At 48.1% G+C, this 22,301-nt stretch overlaps 1 protein-coding gene across 7 annotated transcripts in view; it reads right to left on the bottom strand.

The window, feature by feature from the left end:
* The window catches only part of MYO7A (myosin VIIA), a 136,955-nt gene that overhangs the window by 20,873 nt on the left and 93,781 nt on the right, over positions 1-22,301 (bottom strand). For all 7 annotated transcript variants that reach the window (XM_083170196.1, XM_083170190.1, XM_083170192.1 and 4 more), the window contains 17 exons: positions 21,442-21,536; positions 20,469-20,553; positions 19,754-19,972; positions 18,086-18,193; positions 15,813-16,022; positions 15,265-15,468; positions 13,042-13,218; positions 11,306-11,395; positions 10,674-10,801; positions 9,453-9,579; positions 8,977-9,096; positions 8,510-8,683; positions 7,922-8,149; positions 7,490-7,660; positions 7,022-7,139; positions 4,662-4,788; positions 706-875 (listed from right to left, as the gene is read on the bottom strand). In XM_083170196.1, the coding sequence (XP_083026322.1) occupies positions 706-875; positions 4,662-4,788; positions 7,022-7,139; positions 7,490-7,660; positions 7,922-8,149; positions 8,510-8,683; positions 8,977-9,096; positions 9,453-9,579; positions 10,674-10,801; positions 11,306-11,395; positions 13,042-13,218; positions 15,265-15,468; positions 15,813-16,022; positions 18,086-18,193; positions 19,754-19,972; positions 20,469-20,553; positions 21,442-21,536 (2,551 nt within the window). The remainder of the gene's footprint in view (positions 1-705; positions 876-4,661; positions 4,789-7,021; positions 7,140-7,489; positions 7,661-7,921; positions 8,150-8,509; positions 8,684-8,976; positions 9,097-9,452; positions 9,580-10,673; positions 10,802-11,305; positions 11,396-13,041; positions 13,219-15,264; positions 15,469-15,812; positions 16,023-18,085; positions 18,194-19,753; positions 19,973-20,468; positions 20,554-21,441; positions 21,537-22,301) is intronic.

Raw genomic sequence — 22,301 nt, 5'->3', positions numbered from 1 at the left:
TTCAAACAGTCTGTAACAGGGCAGTTAGGCGTGTCTGGTACTATATCTCCCTCCAATGTGTCACTCTTCAAGGCTTAGTACATAGATAGACCATTAGTGAAAGTATCTTTCTGAACAAAAGCTGTATGTCAGAATATTTCAGGAGGTTGGTGCATCACTGAGATGGTTTTTATATCTTAATTCCACTTTAAAAAAAAGTTGGTCTGTGGCAGACTTCTCAATATGTCTTAACAGGGTTCTATGGCAGATAAGGCACCATAGGTTTCCGCAGGGCTGCATGTTTACCATATGTAGGCAGGGTTGGACAGGTTAGGCTGCAGGGAAGGGAGGGTTAGGCTGCGTGGGAGGGTTAGGCTGCGGGGAAGGGAGGGTTAGGCTGCGGGGAAGGGAGGGTTAGGCTGCAGGGAAGGGAGGGTTAGGCTGCGTGGGAGGGAGGGTTAGGCTGCGTGGGAGGGAGGGTTACGCTGCGTGGGAGGGGGGGTTAGGCTGCGTGGGAGGGAGGGTTAGGCTGCATGGGAGGGAGGGTTAGGCTGCGTGGGAGGGAGGGTTACGCTGCGTGGGAGGGAGGGTTAGGCTGCATGGGAGGGAGGGTAAGGGGAGAGGGTTAGAACACTTGCCTATGAGGTGTCCGCTTCCAGTACCCAACCCCATCAACCAGACTAATTAGCAATGAATAAATAATAAACAGCCCAGGCCCAGTCTTACCAGGGTTAGCGTTGTCCTGCAGAGCTACCACATATTTAGATCTTTTCCTCAGTCCTTCCAGGAAGGTCACCACCAGGTCCCTGATGTCTTCTGCATTATTGGAAGTGAACGTGTACTCATCTCCCTTAATGGTGGCCAGGGTGAAACTCTGCCCCTGCAGCTTACCGCCCCTGCAATGGCACAGAGAGCAGTGAGAGGAGGTAAGGGGGACAGGCACAGGACAGATAGCAGTGAGAGGGGGTAAGGGGGACAGGCACATGACAGAGAGCAGTGAGAGGAAGTCAGGGGGACAGGACAGAGAGCAGTGAGAGGAGGTAAGGGGGACAGGACAGAGAGCAGTGAGAGGAGGTCAGTTGGACAGGCACAGGACAGATAGCAGTGAGAGGAGGTAAGGGGGACAGGCACATGACAGAGAGCAGTGAGAGGAAGTCAGGGGGACAGGACAGAGAGCAGTGAGAGGAGGTAAGGGGGACAGGACAGAGAGCAGTGAGAGGAGGTAAGGGGGACAGGCACAGGACAGATAGCAGTGAGAGTAGGTAAGGGGGACAGGCACATGACAGAGAGCAGTGAGAGGAAGTCAGGGGGACAGGACAGAGAGCAGTGAGAGGAGGTAAGGGGGACAGACACAGGACAGAGAGCAGTGAGAGGAGGTAAGGGGGACAGGCGCAGGACAGAGAGCAGTGAGAGGAGGTAAGGAGATACAGGACAGAGAGCAGTGAGAGGGGGTAAGGGGGACGGGACAGAGAGCAGTGAGAGGAGGTAGAGGGGACAGGCACAGGACAGAGCAGTGAGAGGAGGTAAGGGGGACAGGACAGAGAGCAGTGAGAGGAGGTAAGGGGGACAGACACAGGACAGAGAGCAGTGTCAGGAGCTAAGGGGGACAGGCACAGGACAGAGAGCAGTGAGAGGAGGTAAGGGGGACAGGACAGAGAGCAGTGAGAGGAGGTAAGGGGGACAGGCACAGGACAGAGAGCAGTGAGAGGAGGTAAGGGGCACAGGACAGAGAGCAGTGAGAGGAGGTCAGGTGGACAGGCACAGGACAGAGAGCAGTGAGAGGAGGTCAGGTGGACAGGCACAGGACAGAGAGCAGTGAGTGGAGGTAAGGGGGATAGGCACAGAACAGAGAGCAGTGAGAGGAGGTAAGGGGCACAGGACAGAGAGCAGTGAGAAGAGGTAAGGGACACAGGACAGAGAGCAGTGAGAGGAGGTCAGTTGGACAGGCACAGGACAGAGAGCAGTGAGAGGAGGTAAGGGGGGTAGGCACAGAACAGAGAGCAGTGAGAGGAGGTAAGGGGGACAGACACAGGACAGAGAGCAGTGAGAGGAGGTAAGGGGCACAGGACAGAGAGCAGTGAGAGGAGGTAAGGGGCACAGGACAGAGAGCAGTGAGAAGAGGTAAGGGGCACAGGACAGAGAGCAGTGAGAGGAGGTCAGTTGGACAGGCACAGGACAGAGAGCAGTGAGAGGAGGTAAGGGGAATAGGCACAGAACAGAGAGCAGTGAGAGGAGGTAAGGGGGACAGACACAGGACAGAGAGCAGTGAGAGGAGGTAAGGGGCACAGGACAGAGAGCAGTGAGAGGAGGTCAGTTGGACAGGCACAGGACAGAGAGCAGTGAGAGGAGGTCAGGTGGACAGGCACAGGACAGAGAGCAGTGAGAGGAGGTAAGGGGCACAGGACAGAGAGCAGTGAGAGGAGGTAAGGGGCACAGGACAGAGAGCAGTGAGAGGAGGTCAGGTGGACAGGCACAGGACAGAGAGCAGTGAGAGGAGGTCAGGTGGACAGGCACAGGACAGAGAGCAGTGAGAGGAGGTCAGGTGGACAGGCACAGGACAGAGAGCAGTGAGAGCAGGTAAGGGGGACAGACACAGGACAGAGAGTAGTGAGAGGAGGTAAGGGGGACAGGACAGAGAGCAGTGAGAGGAGGTAAGGGGGACAGGCACAGGACAGAGCAGTGAGAGGAGGTAAGGGGGACAGGACAGAGAGCAGTGAGAGCAGGTAAGGGGGACAGACACAGGACAGAGAGTAGTGAGAGGAGGTAAGGGGCACAGGACAGAGAGCAGTGAGAGCAGGTAAGGGGGACAGACACAGGACAGAGAGTAGTGAGAGGAGGTAAGGGGGACAGGACAGAGAGCAGTGAGAGGAGGTAAGGGGGACAGGACAGAGAGCAGTGAGAGGAGGTAAGGGGGACAGGACAGAGAGCAGTGAGAGGAGGTAAGGGGGACAGGACAAAGAGCAGTGAGAGGAGGTAAGGGGGACAGGCACAGGACAGAGAGCAGTGAGAGGAGGTAAGGGGACAGGCACAGGACAGAGAGCAGTGAGAGGAGGTAAGGGGAATAGGCACAGAACAGAGAGCAGTGAGAGGAGGTAAGGGGGACAGACACAGGACAGAGAGCAGTGAGAGGAGGTAAGGGGCACAGGACAGAGAGCAGTGAGAGGAGGTCAGTTGGACAGGCACAGGACAGAGAGCAGTGAGAGGAGGTCAGGTGGACAGGCACAGGACAGAGAGCAGTGAGAGGAGGTAAGGGGCACAGGACAGAGAGCAGTGAGAGGAGGTAAGGGGCACAGGACAGAGAGCAGTGAGAGGAGGTCAGGTGGACAGGCACAGGACAGAGAGCAGTGAGAGGAGGTCAGGTGGACAGGCACAGGACAGAGAGCAGTGAGAGGAGGTCAGGTGGACAGGCACAGGACAGAGAGCAGTGAGAGCAGGTAAGGGGGACAGACACAGGACAGAGAGTAGTGAGAGGAGGTAAGGGGGACAGGACAGAGAGCAGTGAGAGGAGGTAAGGGGGACAGGCACAGGACAGAGCAGTGAGAGGAGGTAAGGGGGACAGGACAGAGAGCAGTGAGAGCAGGTAAGGGGGACAGACACAGGACAGAGAGTAGTGAGAGGAGGTAAGGGGCACAGGACAGAGAGCAGTGAGAGCAGGTAAGGGGGACAGACACAGGACAGAGAGTAGTGAGAGGAGGTAAGGGGGACAGGACAGAGAGCAGTGAGAGGAGGTAAGGGGGACAGGACAGAGAGCAGTGAGAGGAGGTAAGGGGGACAGGACAGAGAGCAGTGAGAGGAGGTAAGGGGGACAGGACAAAGAGCAGTGAGAGGAGGTAAGGGGGACAGGCACAGGACAGAGAGCAGTGAGAGGAGGTAAGGGGACAGGCACAGGACAGATTCTGAATAAACATCACACACATAAAGACACTGGCATTACAATAATTATGCCACCTATTGTTAGTAAGGGCCCTTGCCTTTGTACTATACATGCTACCAGTCCTCTGTCTCCGCCTGCCCCTCTGTTGGCACATATAATGAGTCACACAGATCTCTGTGCATGGTCACAAATGGAGAGTTTATTCGGCGCAGAAGCACATTTCTGTATATATCTATGTGTAGGCCATATTCTGAGAGGGAGAAGACCTGGTTGGATGTCTTTCTGTGAAATTGGGCATTTTGGAGCAGCGACAATGAGAGTGAACAGAAGCGCCATGCCTTATGTGAGTGTCATACGAGTGTCTCTATAACCCCACATTATTCTGCATTGAGCATATGGACTAGGGGAGCCTGTTTCCAATGGATCTCTTGCGCCTAGCATAGGGCCGGTGCATACGTAGATACAAATGGCGGTCGCAGGGCTGGCTAATATCAGTGGGTAGCACCACTTCCCGCGCAACTGCAGCCAATTGCCTGTGCGTCAGAATGATGCCCAATGGGCCTAATGGGTCCAGGACCACTGAGAGCTACTGTGACTTTCCCAGCATCTCACCACTGTCTGCTGACTCCATCAGGCTGTTCTACCCGTGCAACTACCTTCATGGTTATTTGTGGCTGCAGCGTCCCCCCCGCGCCCCCCCCCAATAGGATCTGCCACCCCCAATGAGTGACTTGTACTGGCTCCCTGTTCCTCGGGTGGAAGACAGAACTTCCCCGCTCCACATCCCTCTGCCAGTGGACCCAGGTACCTGCTACTGGACACAGCCATGATCTCCGGGAAGGACAATTCTAGGAGAACCTGCTCCTGCTCATCCACAAAATAGACCCCGGTCCAGTTAACAGCCACGATCACATCGTTCTTGGGCAGACTTGGTCCTGAATCAGACAGAAGGTAGAGGACACTGTATTCACCAATCATTTCCTGCATTGCGAATTCTATGTATTTATCACTGCATCTATGGATGTCGAGCGCAGAGAGCCCCGCGAGGGGCGACGGAACGCGTCCTCCGACATTTTAATACCCCCACTATCCACGTCGGCGTGGAGTTGACTTTATATAGTGTTGCGAGCGCAGCGAGCCACCGAGCCTGAAGCGTGGCGAGGGGACGCGGAATACATGTAAAGTAATGCTTCAAGGTGGCGTGGATATGGGGGGGACGCAAAATAATGCCATAGGTGATCTCATAGTAAGCACCCATCACATCTCATCACATTGGTGCATGTACAATACAATATCGCATCACATCGCATTTGGTGCCATGCGATCCCATGCGATATTTCATTGTATAAGCACTCCTGTGCACTTAATATGGACATCACATCACATCGCACAGTACTATACACGCAGACAGCAGCGCCGGCAGCAAAGGGGAGAGAGGACTTAAGGCCCATACAGACACTACGATGATGCCTTAATGATGATGAACGACCCCATTATAAATCACCTCCTGAACAACTCAGAACGACTTCGTTCAGGGTCGTTCAGGAGGTGAATCTTTCAACATCGTCTAGTGTTTATGCTGTGAATGATGGACGACTACAAACGATGCGCGTACCCGTGGGTCGTTAAAGACCATAGCTATCGTCAATGCATGCAGGTCAATTTGGCTATGGTCGTTAACATTGTTTGTTTTTTCAATAGAAAAAGGACCTGCATCGTTTGTGGTCGTTTCTCATCCGTCGTGCACCAGCGATCACTGCAATGCTGAGGTCGTTCATTTTCACTTCAAGGGTGAAAATGAACGATGGTAGTTAAGATGTGACACATCGTAGTGTCTGTATGGGCCTTTACATCGGATTCTGATGTAATAAGCAGCAGCAGGGGAAGTTCCTGCACCTCACTCACTGCGGTGCCGAGACCCTCCTCCTCATCTCAGCATCAGTGGTCAGGATAGCTGTGATTGGAGGAGCTCGGCACATGCTGATTAAAGGAACCCCTGATTGAAGGAGCATATCAAATGCTCCTTTGATCCCTGAAGGACAGAGGAATGGATCTCACAGCATGCCATGGCTTCCTCTGTGAATATACACTCTGCCCTCTCTGTAGCTCCTGCCTCTCCCTGCAGATTCTCCCTCTCTTTTTTTCTCTGCCCATCATTTGTCCCTCCCCTCTCTGCTCAGTGTCTGCCTTCCTCTCCCTGCCCATCATCTGTCCCCCTCTCCCTGCCCTGTGTCTGCCCCCTCTCCCTGCCCACCATCTGTCCCCCTCTCTCTGCCCAGTATCTGCCCCCCTCCCTGCCCAGTATTTGCCTTCCTCTTGCTGCCCAGCACCTGTCCCGTCCCCCTTTCTGCCCACCATCTCTTATGTGTTAAATATAGAGGTGTAACTACCATAGGTGCATGGGGTGCAGCTGCTATAGGGCCCAGAGCTGAGAGGGCCCTCCCTGTCACAGTAACATGTGCTATATATATTTTCAGAAGCTTTAGTAAATTTACCCCATCGTGTCTACGATTGGAGTTCAAATATCTCTGGGATACTAAGATGTTAATGTAATAATTAATTATACATTATATATTTAAAAAAAATTAATTCTGGCTTGGGCACTACTTTAATTATTACACAAGGCTCATTACTGAGTAACATATAAGATACCTCAGTCAGTCAGTGCTGGAGACAGCCACCTTCTCCACCTATTATCTTTTAAGGCTTTGGGCCTCAACAAACTACCTTGTCTTTTACGTAAGTGAAGGCAGCCATTTTGTGGGTTGACCCAATGTTGTCACTCGAAACCAGTGACATCACTGAGCCTGAGGTAGATACATTTATTTCCTCTTCTCTGGTAGAAGTGGAGGGTTACTGTGGGGAAGCATCACCTAGCCCCCTTCACCACACTGTGTAATGCCACAAATCAGGTCATAAAGACTGATTGCCCCCATGGGAGTGTGGAAGAACACTTTGAGATCCAGGAGTATAGACAATTATGAGTTGGCATGAAGTCACTAGTTATAGAGAAAAAATAGGCTCTCGTTAATACATTGCCTCTGCCACAAAATGGCTGCCTCCACCATGAGTCCATGATATTGGACTTAGTATACACTGTATCATAGGTCATATTCCAGGAAAGGCAGTATAATCTAATCACCGACTGTATATCTGACAGAAATTTACCTGAAAACTTGAAGGCCTCATAAAACCTGGAGAATAGCAAAGGCCACTTGAATCGAGCAAAATCCACCACGTTCTCCTTGACCTTCTGGGCGTCCGATCGCCTTAGGGCGTAAATACCCTGGAGAGGAAAGAGAGGTGTACATGAGCCAGCCACGCAGTGATTTCCTGTACACATATACTGTAGCGCACTAGTGATACCAGACTGTTCTCTGAATCTCCCCCATGCCCAGAAATTCAGGGTTTATGCCCCTAGCAATAATGGGGCCTGCCAATGACCGGAAGTTAGGATGTAGTGACGCCATATTGTCTAAACAGCCACCTTCCCTGACTGATTCCTCCTCATTCCTGGTTGCGTGTCTCCGGCAATAACCAAATGCTGCACAGAAAGGGTCTTAGTATACCAACACCCCCCATACACGTAAAACACACATTCAACCTAACAGTCAGATGGCCGTTGGCCTGGAATACCTTTTTATGTGCAGCAATTATTAACTGAGCCCATTTCTCCACGTTTTTGGAGGGCGTGATCTCTCGGTCTGGTACGTAGGAAGGGATAAGATTTAGTAATCTCTCCATTATCAGCTCGGAACCATAGTCAACGTAATACTGCTGGGACGCCAGCTCCGCCAGATCCTCCTCCTGCCAAAGATAGATAGGAGAATGAGTATAAAGGAAAGTGTGAACACTATCTACAGTATCTATTTATCAAAGTTTAATACAGATGGAATCTACGTGCAAATTGTCCTTCCCTGTGATGGAACATTATTGCGCCAAGGACTTATGGTGCTATTTAGTCATTTGCATAAGGTGACACAAACAATGACACAACTAACATTAAACACCACAAAAAGGTAGTGGAAAAAGATATAAGATCTGAGTGTGATAAAAATCTGCAGCCACCTTGTCACATCTGTACTCTCCAAACTTCACACCCCTGACAATCTGCTGGTAGATGAGGTTGGTTGCTACGTTGTCCTCCGTTGGGTTGTGCCATGGGGTGAAGATCTCCTTCCTGAAGAAGAGTCTCCAGGGTGCGTTCCTCTCCTGAGCCCCCTGCTCCTTGGCATACTGCTCGCACTGAGATACGGCGTCCATCACATGGTCATTCCCGCTGCCCAGTGAGGAGACCTGGCGGCACCCAAGCAAGACGCACATGAGAAGAGATCACAGACGCCTTAGACATTACGGACCATACGCAACATACAGTACAAAATTGTGAGGACATTTTGAGATAGAAGAGATCAAACAATGAATGTATACTGTATGTATCAATGAACGTATCTGCCAAAACTCTGGAGAGAGATAAAGTACCAATCAAAAAGCATCTAACTGCCATGAGTTTAAAAAAGTGGCAGTTAGAGATAAAGTTCCTGCCCACCCGCCTCTATCTACTTGATCTCTCACCAAGGATCGATACATCTTTAAATCTACAGATGGATCAGGAGAAGAAATGCTTCCATCATGAACAACTACAAAGCTGCTTAGTACCTTATCAAACAGCGCTATGTATAACGAGAACCCAAATCTATCTTTCAGGCTGATTTTGTCGGCCAGTGAGTTGCAGAGCTCCTTGGCTGTGGTGGCCGAGTCAGTGAGGAGGGTCTTCGTTGTCCCGTCCATGAAGGTCACTGGGAGCATGATTGGCTTCTTTGACTTGGTGGCCTTGAGTGAAGACAGGGAAACGTGGGTGCATATATGTAAATTAAGACCATAACGTGAAATCTTGGCTCTCAGTTATGCAAATTAACCAAGTCCAAACCTGAAGACAGTGCTTCATCCCTGTGAAGACCTGCTGAACTTTATCGACAATAACATTTTAACAAAGCATCATTCCAAAACAACGATATGATGTTTTGTAATTGTTTAGAAGATGGTGCTTACAAATAGTTTTTAATAACTAAATAAAACAATATTTCAGTAATACACCTCTTTTGTTTGGTCCGTTTTAAGTTTACCTGAAGCTCCAGCCAGCTGGGGGGCTGCGTCCTGGTACCATTAGCGAATGTCCTTCTCAGGCGCTCTTCACAGTAAGGGGCATACCCCGGGGGGCCACCATTGATAAAGTTTCTCAGGTACTGGAATAAAAATACAGAAAGGTACTGTAGATCCAGTGCATAGCAAAGATGCAATATAGGGGACCTATCCAGTGAGCACAACCAAGGCTGCCATTTGGGGAAGACACAACGGAGGTACTGTAGTCATCTTGTGGAAGAACCAATACCTAGCAGAATGCAGCCTGCTTACCACGTACCAGTCGCTAACAAACTGACGGGTGATTTTTGACTAACTTTACAAAACAGATGCATTTACTGTGTATGTAGATGATGAGCACAAGTTTTATTTACCACGGCAATTTTCAATATTTAACTAAGCTGAGACACTGTTATAACTATAACTTAGGATAGATTGTCAGCACAGGGTATGGACTGACCTTGACAAACTTCTCCGAGGGGGCGAAGCATCCCACGCACAGAGACATGAGGATCCAGCCACGAGCATGGCTGCTTTTGGAGGGGTTCTGGGTGAGCTGCTTGGAGATTTGGCAATAGATTTCATCCCTGCAGAATAAAGTATAGAGGTTTGAATAAATGGCCTGTGTATTTGTTACATATAAATCAAATTCTGATCTTTTTCCTAAGATACAAAGTAGGCTGATCTGTTGGCTAGGATATAATGCAGAGGCTGATCTGTTGGCTAGGATAGAAAGCAGATGCTGATCTGTTGGCTAGGATACAATGCAGAGGCTGATCTGTTGGATAGGATAGAATGCACAGGCTGATCTGTTGGCTAGGATAGAATGTGGAGGCTGATCTGTTGGCTAGGATAGAATGCAGCGGCTGATCTGTTGGCTAGGACAGAATGTAGGGGCTGATCTGTTGGCTGGGATAGAATGCAGAGGCTGATCTGTTGGCTAGGATACAATGCTAATGCTGATCTGTTGGCTAGGATAGAATGCAGAGGCTGATCTGTCGGCTAGGATAGAATGCAGAGGCTGATCTGTTGGCTAGGACAGAATGCAGCGGCTGATCTGTTGGCTAGGACAGAATGCAGAGGCTGATCTGTCGGCTAGGATAGAATGCAGATGCTGATCTGTCGGCTAGGATAGAATGCAGATGCTGATCTTTTGGCTAGGATAGAATGCAGGGGCTGATCTGTTTTCTAGTATAAAAAGCAGAGGCTGATCTGTTGGCTAGGATAGAATGCAGAGGCTGATCTGTTGGCTAGGATAGAATGCAGAGGCTGATCTGTTGGCTAGGATAGAATGCAGAGGCTGATCTGTTGGCTAGGATAGAATGCAGAGGCTGATCTGTTGGCTAGTATAAAAAGCAGAGGCTGATCTGTTGGCTAGGATAGAATGCAGGGGCTGATCTGTTTTCTAGGATAGAAAGCAGAGGCTGATCTGTTGACTAGGATAGAAAGCAGAGTCTGTCCGGTTGGCTACGATAGAGTTCCAGAAGAGATCTAGAAGGAGTTCCAGGCTTGTTGGCTGAGATACAAAGCATAGTTTCAGATATGAACACAATAATAATTTCTACAGAATAATAGTTTCTAATAATTTCTTACAGAAACTGCATTCCCCAATCCTTGTGGCCTAGAAGGGTTTGTACAGGGGGACAGTGTGCACAGAAGGGGGGGGCTTTGAGGTTCTGACCGTAGTGCTGGCCTCAGGATGCCGTTCCCGATAATGAAATGGAGCTTCTCCAGGTTAGAGGTTGGGCGATCCTCCAGCATGCTGTTCCCATGTAGGGTGGACTCTCCGTCATGGAGCCTCTTAGTCACCTGTACAAAGGGTGAGGAATCAGGAAAAACCATGGTCACCTCCGCTTGTGATACAGTACATCAGACACTGGGCCTTGATCTGAGTCAGACCTTGCAGTGGCTGTGGTTGCTGCCAGCTCTGGGCTGTATAGGAGATCTCGCGTATGCCCTGAGATCTACTATACAGCCTGGAGATCTCCTATACAGTGTCATCATTTAGAACACTTCTTCTGATCTCAAATCCTAAATGAAAAGGGGTAATTCGGGACAATTACAGGTTTTAGGGGCCTAATTCAAACCTGATCGCACGTATGTGGGCCTTAAGTCTCAGAGAGGGGATAATGTGGATGGAGATAAAGCACCAGGTAATCATCTCCTGTCCTGTTACAGGCTGTGTTTGAAAAATGAGCTGATTGGCTGGTACTTTATCTCCATTACTTTGTGTATATTTAACTTTTTGTATGAATAATGTTTTTACTGTGTATAAGCAATAATAAAAGTGCCGGAATATACTGTATACTGCACCTCCTCTGTTAGCTTCGACTTCTTCTTCAAAGTGAGCGAGACCAGCTTGTGCCGTACACTGTTCTTCTTCTGGCTGTCAATGTGCGCGCTCTACACAGGACGGAGAGGCGGAGAGAATTAGGCACGTGCGTGATCTGGTCTTTTTGTGCGGATATTAAACCTGTATGCTTTAATTGTTCAGGGATTTATCAATGGTCAAAGCACGTTCAAGACAAGTGAAAAGCAGAAATACAGCAGGAAACGTCAGGTTTGGCTCTATTGGTTGCAGAATTTAGATTTACAGTATGCAAAGAAATCAAAATATGCTTCGGCCAGTTGCTGAGCCGGGGAGGGATTCTACAGGATCCCTCTCCTGGTAAATTCTGCAAATGTAGGCCATAGGCTATAATGGCCTGATGCAATCAGATGGCGCTGCTTCTGCTCTCAGAAATTACCAAAGCAAAGATCGGAGGTAAATGTTGGGGTCCCTGCATGGTACATCAAGGGGGATTGAAAAATTGAAAAATTTGCAATTGCCCTAAAAAAAAGTGTGCTTTTAATGGGATATCAATATTAATTGACAAAATTGACAACTGTCCCAGCATATAAGGGGAGAGTTGGGTCAGGATTTATTAAATGTCTGGGTACTTGTTTCCTAGCACGGCCACAACGATTTTGATCTGGGGCATCGCAGGTAAAAAAATGGCGAGCGCAGCGAGCCACCGAGCCCGAAGCGTGGCGAGCCCCGCGAGGGGACGCGGATACCTTCACAGGTAAACGCGTCCCTTCGCGGGCTTCACAGGTATCCGCGTGCGCTCGCCACGCTTCGGGCTCGGTGGCTCTCTGCGCTCGCCACACTAATCTATTCTCAACTCCACGCCGACGTGGATAGTGGGGGTATGAAAAGGTCGGAGGACGCGTACCGCCGCCCCTCGCGGGCTCGCTGCGCTCGCCACGCTTCGGGTTCACGTTGATCGTGGGGTGGCGTTAACTATTTTTGGGGGGCCATTTCACTGGTCAGGGGGGGGGGGTTTGGAGTCTCTGCCCCATTTAACATTGTTCCCTATGTTGATTTGGGTAAATTGAGGCATTTTACATTGTTCCCTATGGGAAATCGCGGCCAGCGCGTCGGTACCATCTTATGCTTATTTTGGCCGCATACGATGCGACCGACGCGATTTTGACTTTTTCAATGCATTTCAATGGGAAATCGCGGGCATCGCGTCGGTCGCATCGCAGACCATTAAAAATTACCCGCGATGCCCGCGATTGTGGCCGTGCTAGGAAACAAGTACCAACGTCTGTGTTATCAGACTGCTACTGATGTGCTGTCTATAAAACCTGGAATGTATAACAGATGTTTGGGGGAAATTTATCAAACCTTTTAAAGATGACTAATGGAGGTGTTTCACATAGTAGCCAATCAGAATCAAGCTACTGTAGCTGGAAGATTATTGGTTGCTAGGAGCAACACATCCACTTGTCCTTTCATAAGTGGATTGCGAGATAAGATTCCGTAAGTTCCAATGTCACACATACAGCTTTGTGGTTCAAAACCACCAAAACGCAAACTATGACGCTAGCTTAAAGACCTGGGTGACACGCAAACGCTGCGCTGTATAAAGCAGCTGTGCGCAAAACCACACAACAGGCTGCTGGAGAATGATATGTAGATGGGGTTCCGCAAATACGTGGTCCTCCTGTGTCTGGAGTCTGTATGGTCGGTGACACCAGAGACAGTATGAGCGGATTCTTACCTCCCCCTCTCCCTGTAACGCCTGGAGCTCCCTTTTGTAGGTCTTCTTCCCCAAGGTCTCGTAAATCTTTGTCATCACAGGGATCTTCTCCGTGCCGTCGCTCATGGCCGTGTGGTACTTCGGCTCCGGTAAGTCGCCCATAAAGCGGAGAATGGTAATCCAGACAGCGAGTGCGGCCTGCGGAGCCAATGCATGAATATTATGACATGGGGCTATACTAGATGAGGATTTGTGAGCGCTTATGTATATACATACGTATATTCCCAGGCACGTCTGTATTATATTGAAGATCTGCCTTCCTTCGGTGGAAACATCTATAACAGCTTTCCATAGTACCACTGAAGATCTGCCTTCCTTTTGTGGAAACCTCTATAACAGCCTGCCTGAGTACCGCTGAATATCTGTCTTCCATTGGTGGAAACATCTATAACCGCTTTCCTGAGTACCGCTGAAGATCTGCCTTCCTTTGGTGTAAACCTCTATAACAGCCTGCCTGAGTACCGCTGAAGATCTGTCTTCCATTGGTGGAAACCTCTATAACAGCCTGCCTGAGTACCGCTGAATATCTGTCTTCCATTGGTGGAAACATCTATAACCGCTTTCCTGAGTACCGCTGAAGATCTGCCTTCCTTTGGTGGAAACCTCTATAACAGCCTGCCTGAGTACGGCTAAAGATCTGTCTTCCTTCGGTGGAAGCATGTATAACAGCCTGCCCAAGTACCGCTGAAGATCTGTCTTCCTTTGGTGGAAACCTCTATAACAGCCTGCCTGAGTACGGCTGAAGATCTGTCTTTCTTTGATGGAAACGTCTACTTTCCAGCAGCTGACCTACCGTAGTAATGTTAAAACTATGTGATATGAAAATTTACCCTTCAGATGTTTATAGGAATAGGGATGAAACATTACCGAAGCCGATGACGCAATCTTGCCTGTCCCCATATCAGCTTTTTACAATAGTAGCACCCCATGCTTTATGACAGAAGAGCTTAGGTGTAAATGTACTAATACTGGTTTTGCCGTGTAGTTTGGAGGTTGATAACATAAACCACATTTGAAGAGTGGCTGTTTGGAAAATCCTAAATTGCTAATGGCTTAGAGAAAGCTGCCTGGTAAGACCGTGGGAAACAAGTCTGATTTGGAGATAATATTTGGTACAAAAAATGGTACTTGTTTCCTAGAACGGCCACAATCGTGAGTGATCGTGGCTCTTAATTAAGGGACACGATCCTCACGATGTGGCCGATTTTTTACAAATTTTTCACTTTGATTGACAGAAATCGGGTCAATCGGTCGGTCGCGACCAATTAAAATCGGCCGCGATGCGACCGACCGATTGACCCGATTTTTCCATAGACTTCAATGTTAAAAAATCTTTTAACATTGAAATCGGTCGGTCTTGTGCCATTATAATGGCACAAGATGAGATGGACTTGATTAAGTCCATCTCACATAGGGAAAAATGATAAAAAAGGTGAAATGGGCCAATATGACCCATTTCACATTTTTTATGTGCCCGCCATGACCCCACGATAGACGTGAACCCGAAGCGTGGCGAGCGCAGCGAGCCCGCGAGGGGCGGCGGTGCGCGTCCTCCGACCTTTTCATTCCCCTACTATCCACTAGGGCGTGGAGTGAGAATATAATAGTGTGGCGAGCGCAGCGAGCCACCGAGCCCGAAGCGTGGCGAGCGCAGCGAGCCCCGCGAGGGGACGCGTATACCTGTGAAGTTAGACGCGTCCCCTCGCGGGGCTCGCTGCGCTCGCCACGCTTCGGGCTCGGTGGCTCGCTGCGCTCGCCACACTATTATATTCTCACTCCACGCCCTAGTGGATAGTAGGGGAATGAAAAGGTCGGAGGACGCGCACCGCCGCCCCTCGCGGGCTCGCTGCGCTCGCCACGCTTCGGGTTCACGTCTATCGTGGGGTCTAGCACACTTATTAACATTTGGGGGGGCAATTTAAACAAATCTGGTGAAAAAAAAAATAAAATCGGGTGAAAAATCGGTCGATCGGATCGGTCGCATCGTATGCGACCAAATCGCATGCGATGCGATCGATCCGATTTTTTATCTTACGACCACAACGATCTAAATCGTTGTGGCCGTTCTAGGAAACAAGTACCCAAAAAATGAACTAGAATAACAAATTATACAGTGTTGGTTACCATACAAAAGGCAACGTTAGTTCATAGCTCTTTTATTTTTCATATGGCACACGTACTTACCAGTTGGTCACCTTCATCTTCATGGTAGAGCAGGGGTTGTTTTAGGGGTCTCCGGATGTAGGTGTTGGTGGTGGTCCCCTGGAAGTACGTGGCTGCAAACTTTGCAAACTTGTACTCCGAAAGGTCTTCTTCTTCCTCCTCTGGAAGTGGTGGAGTATCATCCAAATCCTCTTCCTCCATTTGGCCCTGAACTCGTTCCAGATCCTGAAGAAGGAGCATTTCAGAGGCGGGATAGAAATTAGCTTAAACCAACACATTTAGATGCATAGATTGGTTGGATCATTTATCAAATTGATATTTTTTTTTTCAAAATGGCAACCTCATCATGTCTGAAAACATCTCTTAATCTTCTGTTAATCTAAAAAAAAATACCATCTGCTTTCCCACTGTTCAAACAGGTCTAGCCTTGCGCCTTCTACTATATTTTGCGTTTGAGTCTCTACTATATGCTCTTGAAACTGCATCTCTGTTCTCCCAGGAGAGCCCTTAAAATAACATGCAAGGAACCGTCATCATCTAGCAAGTCTTCGGAAAATACCATACGGTACCTCAAAGCCAGCCGGTGCCTGTCCCTCCTGCCCTGGCAGCGACGTTGTGTTCCCAAGGAAGCCAAACATTTTGTCCACCATGTCTGAATCATTGACTGGTTCATTCCTGGCCTTCTCCATCTTGTCCAACATCTCCTTCTTCCTCCGAGCTTCCTCCTTCTCCCTCACCTCTCTCTCCGCATCTTCTCGGGCCAGCAGGGCCAGGCGCACCTAGAGGTGAGTGTAAGACAAGATAATATGAAACAGATCTGACCGCATCCACCCATATTAACAAACCAAGATTGAGAGTCTGGAAGAGAACAATAGAGTATGAAATGACATTTATGGGCTCAAACTGCATGCATGTCCATGCGGCATTTATTGGTATTAAAATATCACGATGGCTTTGTCCACCTGATATGGACAGCAAGATGGATTCCCTTAGTTCTAGTCTATACAGCAATGAACGTTTGGGGCATGAAGTCATAAAGTTGTGGTCAAGTCCCAATGTTCTCCCTGCAATGTATGAGCTCAATGCAGCCGGATAATAATACAATACGTTGACCCTTCGTTGTACATGAATCCGGATCTGGGCCATCTAGGCCTAATTTACCATGGGGTGGCGGCGGGTGGTCGCGCCCATGGAAACACCCAGCGTTTCATGGGCGTTCCCATGAAAACGCTGGGCGTTGCTATAGTTATTTGGCAATGATGCAGGTGCGGGGGTGGGCAGCTGACGCCAACGGATGTTAGCTGCCTGTCCGCTTTCCGCACAGGGTCTGCGAGTGCTGTAGAAATCATTAGATGGTCATTAGATGGTCGGCAACCATCAAATGATTTTCTCCCCACACGCAATCTGCGAATGGATGTTAATGCAAAACATCCATCGCATGCCTTCGGGGGATTGCAGCCTGCACTTGGTGGATTCGCAAGGCTGCGAAATTTGCAGCCTAGCGAGTCAATCAGAATAAGGTCCTTTGTGAAAAGACCAAAGAGCACATTTATACCAAGCATGCCCGATCTTCAGAGCGCGTGAATGTGCCTGAAAGTACCCAAACACCCAAATCCCTGAGCGCCCCGAACTTGCCCCTACACCTGAGCGTGCGAATGCGCCCAAGTGCACCAACTTCCAAATACCCAACTGTGCGAACGTGCCAAAGCTCCTGAATATCTGAGCATCCGAATGCATCCGAACTCGCCCGATCACCCGAGAGCCAGAACAAACCCGAATACCTGAATCTTTGAGCACCCAAACACGTCTGAGCGTGCGGACGCACTCGAACACCTGAGCGCACCAATTCCCATATATACAACCCCGCGAACTCGCCACATGCCTGATTAATTGATCGTTCATACATGCCCGAACACCCAAATTCATGAGTGCCGAACTCGCCTGAGCGCACCCAAACACCTAAGCACGAGGTTGCGCCCAAGCACACCAACTGCCAAATACCCAACGATGCCTAAGTGCTCGACTATGTGAGCATCTGTACTCGCCCAAACACTGCCGGATGCGCCCAAAAACCCAAGCGCCTCAACTCCCAAATACCCAAACGCACGAAGACTCGAATATCCGAGTACCACAGATCTTTAGCTGCATCTTCTGATCTTCCCTGCAGCAGGTAAAATCAAAAGATCCAGCTAAAGATCCGCAGGAGTGAGCATCGGATCGTGATCGTTCACGATTTGCGTTAAAATCGGCTGAAAAATTGTGTGGGCACCTTAATTTACAGGAATTTTCTAGATGAACATTTGACCAATCCTACATCATGCTGTGTGGAGAGTGATTGCAATAAATCCATATCAGACATTGGGCGGGATGCTCTAAAGCGAAAATGCGGTAAAAACACCATTATCGGGGTTTTTACTGGATTTATGCACTGAAGCCCCTCTGTCAGGGCACCGCTGCAGAGGTAGTGGCAAGCTTTTGGGTCTCCACAGTGCTGTCAGAGGAATCCCTCCCAGCATGCCCCGGTGTCGTCACTCCACACATACGCAGAGGGACTCCCGGGTCTCGGACCCGGACGTCCAGGGACGACCCTGCATCACAAAGGACAGCTCTTATCGCAAGAGCTGTCCTTTGCGTTACTAATCACATATGTTAGTGCCTATACGATTAATATTGATGCGGTCGCCAGTAAATTAAACCATGTCCAACCAATCAGCTCTTTACTGCCTGTAACATGGACGTAATGAGCTGATTATCTGGCACTTTATATATCTGTCTCCCTTATCTCTCTCCAAGACTTAGTACATAGACCCCTATGTTATGTGCATGAGGGTAAATACGTTACTTGGTGTTTCTTCTCTGCCTCCTGCTTGGCCTTCTTAGCGCTCATCTCCTTCTTCAGACGCTGTTCCTCGGCCAGGCGCATCTTCTCCGCTTCCAGGCGCCGGTGATACTAATAAGGATCAGAGATGTACAATATTTACAGAACGTCTTTCCGAAGCAATTCATTTTGTGCATACAGTATTTCCCAATATCTCCATATGTCACAGATTCCTCAGAACAATCAAGCGCAGGAGGCTTATGGGTAAATCTAAAGGTTCTAAAAATGATAAGAGGTGATGGTGCCCATAGCAAAGGGTGTCAGTATGCTGAGCGCCAGGGGATATAACCCTCTTCAGCTGCTGTCTAAATGGGGGTACTCGATACCCAAAGGACAAAATAGGATCTTTGAGAAAACAGCTTATGCACTAAGGCGGGGATTGGGAAACGCATCACATCACAACGCCCTGTGGCTATAAGCAACTGCCGACCGGCACCCGCACTGGCGGATTTAAAAACACAGCGGAGACTGCAAGTATAACACCCTCTGTTAAAACTTAAAGTTGAGCGGAGACCACTAATGTCAAACTCTGGAGGCTCATCTGGTACCTCTGTGACGGCTTTCCTGAGGTTGTATAGAACAGACTAACAGGCTTTTACTAAATGGATTAACTTTTCCGAACTAACCAGAGACTGGGGACATAAAAACTACTAACCCCTGACAAACTGCCTACTAACAATCCAACCACAGAAGCTGAGTGCATGCATATAACAAATAAAGAGTTAGGACCTACTAACCACTGGGACTCTAGAACCACCGGCCGGTGTGTAGAATTTTGTGTAGAATTTATTGTTTGCATTTTTTATTCATTTATCTATTTTGTATATCTTTATTAAATATGTTTTTTTTAATTTATATAATTGTTGCGATCAGATATTTATTTATACATAACTGCAAACCTATTTTTGAGCACTGTCTATTATCCATTCCTTCTGTTTTGCCCATAGCAACCAACCAGATTCTGTCTCATTACTCTATTGCATCCTAGAAAATGACAGATTCTGATTGGTTGCTGTAGGGCAGCATCACCTATATTCATTTTCAGAAGCATTAGTAAATTGACCCTTTATACTCTACAAAACAGAATATTCAACTACTTTCATCATTAGAGTATTTTGTTGGCTCTGGACAATGGGCCTGATTCAGGTTTATTTTATCGAATGACCGTGCATGCCAATGCACGTGATTCCTGAGATTCCTCGCTGAATAACCTTTCTTAATAGATGCGCCAATGGGATTCAGTAAAGCAGTAGTTTTTGTGTCTGGAACAAACCATATTGCAATGCAAGGGGACCAAGTGCTATTACTGTATATTGTTTCTGTGCTGGGTAAATACTGGCAGCTTTTGCATGTAGCACACAGATGTGAGATCGTTTTATTTTTACACTGCAATTTAGATTTTAGCTTGACCATACCCCACCCAAATCTAACTCTCTGCACAGGTTACATCTGCCCCACCTGCAGTGCAGAATGATTTTGCCCATTTATGTGCTTTTTTGCTTTTCTAACAAAGCTGAATGAGGCCGTATATGTGGAACTTTGAGTCTAACTCCCAACATGAGTAAAACATTAAGGCACCAGAAATCGGAGCACAGAATAATCTTTTTATCTCACTCCAGAGAGTTCTTATACCTCTCCCTTAAGGCGTCTGTACAGTCGTCGTGCGATCATCCCCCTGGAGTAGGCCTGAATGGTGAACACAGCCCACAGCCGGTGCCTGAAAGCCTTCCGCACTAGGTAACCCCGGCATTGCGCCTGGAAGTGGCTGATACGTTTGCGGGCGATGTGGTACTGCTGGTGAAGCTTCCTGGAGCGGTACAGGGCCTGAAGCCGCAGGAAACCGATCTTCATCTGGGGAAAGAAGACAGGTCGGATGCCCAAAGTGAATCCATAGTACAGGCGGCAGGTGCCGCAGTTGCTAGTCTTTCTCCAGAGCTCACCGCTAATGGCTCGCTGAACTCGCGGCCAGGAACAGCTATTGGTGCGTTATTAAAGATTCTAACCAGTGGCGGCTCCGGAGGTGGGGCTGCAGCACAGTTCAAAATTTAAATAGGGGATAAACACCAACCGCCATTCCAAACGGACTCGCTGGCAGTTGGTGCGGCTCCTCTATTTGAATTTCGAGCTGTGCTTCAGCCACACCTCCAGAGCCGCCACTGGTTCTAACCATCGTACTAAAGTGAAACATAGACAATTGCTGGATGTATTGTGCGCCTGAACAAGGAAACTTGTTTTATAGAGTGTTTACATACGCAAAACAAGAATAACAATGAAAAATTCTGAGCTACAGGAGTTAGGATCATGTGCCATGAGCCATGGAGAGATTAGTGCCAACCTTCGCACTTACCACCGTATAGTTCCTCCGGCAGTTATGTCCTCGCCAGTATCTCTGGATCAGCAGAGCAGATTTTCGGACTTTTAAGAAATTGGACCTAATTCAAGATAAGCAATCGGATTACAAATGTGTCCTTTTGTTCAGTTTGCTACAATCATATGTTGTAATAAAGAACACACAGACATAATAATAAATAACACACCTAATAATAATAATAATAATAATAGCTATGTCAAACACCTAAAAGCAAATATATAATATCTTAACCCTTTGAGCGCCAAGGGAATTTATCAAAATAGGTGTGAAAATGGGCAAGCAAACTTTTTTATTAAACCCTTCGAGGGCCGACGTTGCTGTGAGTCAGCATCAAAATATCCGTTAAAAATGGCAGCGGCGCTCACTGCGACTGTTCCTTTTTTTTTGGGTGCAATATTTAACTAAACTTCAATGAATTGACTCGGATGTATTTGTATTTATACTAAAAGAACAGTCGCTGTGAGCGGCGCTGGCATTTTTACCGGATATTTTGAGGATCGCTCACAGCAATGTTGGCACTGAGGGGGTTAATAGGCAATCTGCATTTGCTCAGGCAATTTAAAACCTATATGCACTTAAGAGATCCCCGCCGATGCATATAATGTCACTCTCTCTGTCCCTGTGTCCCTCTATCACTCTCTCTATCCCTGTATTCACGCTGTCGCTCTCTCTGTCCTTGAATTTTAGCTCATACCGTTTGGCATAATGTGTAAGGGGCACTAGTACTAGATAGTATCAGAGGTCCTACTATTGTGGTGCATAATGTGTATAAGGGGTATATGGTGTGGTACGCTTGAGGACAGGTCCATGGTACACTTAAGGACACACCTGCTTCCGAGTGGTTACACCTTTTTTTTCAGGGAGCACCCCCACTTTAAAATTTCCACTTCAACCACTGTTTATATATATTATTTACCAAACACAATAACGACATTACTGCCACTCCCACCTGTCTTTGAAGCCCCGCACCACTTTTTGGATGAGGATGACCTTGTCAGTGATGGCTTTGTCTCTTTCAATCTCCAGTAGCATGTCATGGTGGTCCTGTAATACAAAATATTCCTGCATCAGCACCCAGGATGTAGAACCTGGGATCCATGAAAGAGGTCTGCATTTGCCTGAAGGAACCAACCAAAGTATCTTCAGGTGGTTCTCAGAGCCCCGCACCTTCTATGGGAAAAAAAACACCGGTTTGGGAAAAAGTATCCGATTGGATCCCTCCTCCTCCTCTGCACTACATGCCCTGCCCATACATGAACTGGTCATGCATGCATTGTGGGCCAGGATTGGTCGCGGTAAGTAATGCTTGTACTTTGACAGCATTTTTGGGGACTGATTTAAATGGGCCGCTTCATACCGTGGGTTTTACATTACATGGAGCCCTTACAAAAACGTTGCTATGGTGACCACAACCGTCTAGGCTTAAATAAATGCAAATATGCAGCAAAAAAAATAAATAAATCAGGATTAAAAAGGTAGCGGCTGAAACCGGCTTGTTGGGATCGACACAACACCAGTCCACCCCAATGTTTATCCGCACATCTTGTTATTACACAATGTCCATCCAGCTGTCCACACTTTTCCTGCTGGGGGAACCTCCACTTCCTCCTATCGTTTCCTCTGGGAGTGACAGCTGCAGGGCTCCGATAAAATACATTAAAGGGGATTCACAGTGAAATAGGATGTCATAAAAAGATTCTCCATGAAATTCATGGAACTGGACAGCTGGGGAACGAGAAAGTGTTTTCTAAAAAAAGAAACCTTCACATTGTTTTCCAGAGTGAAATCAGGTTGGTCATAATTTCTACG

This window comes from Crinia signifera, chromosome 2, assembly GCF_055691185.1.
Source record: "Crinia signifera chromosome 2, ASM5569118v1, whole genome shotgun sequence".
Classification (NCBI taxonomy): Eukaryota; Metazoa; Chordata; class Amphibia; order Anura; family Myobatrachidae; genus Crinia; species Crinia signifera.
The sequence above is the reverse complement of the archived record's forward strand: the minus strand, read 5'-3'. Positions and strand labels throughout refer to the sequence as shown.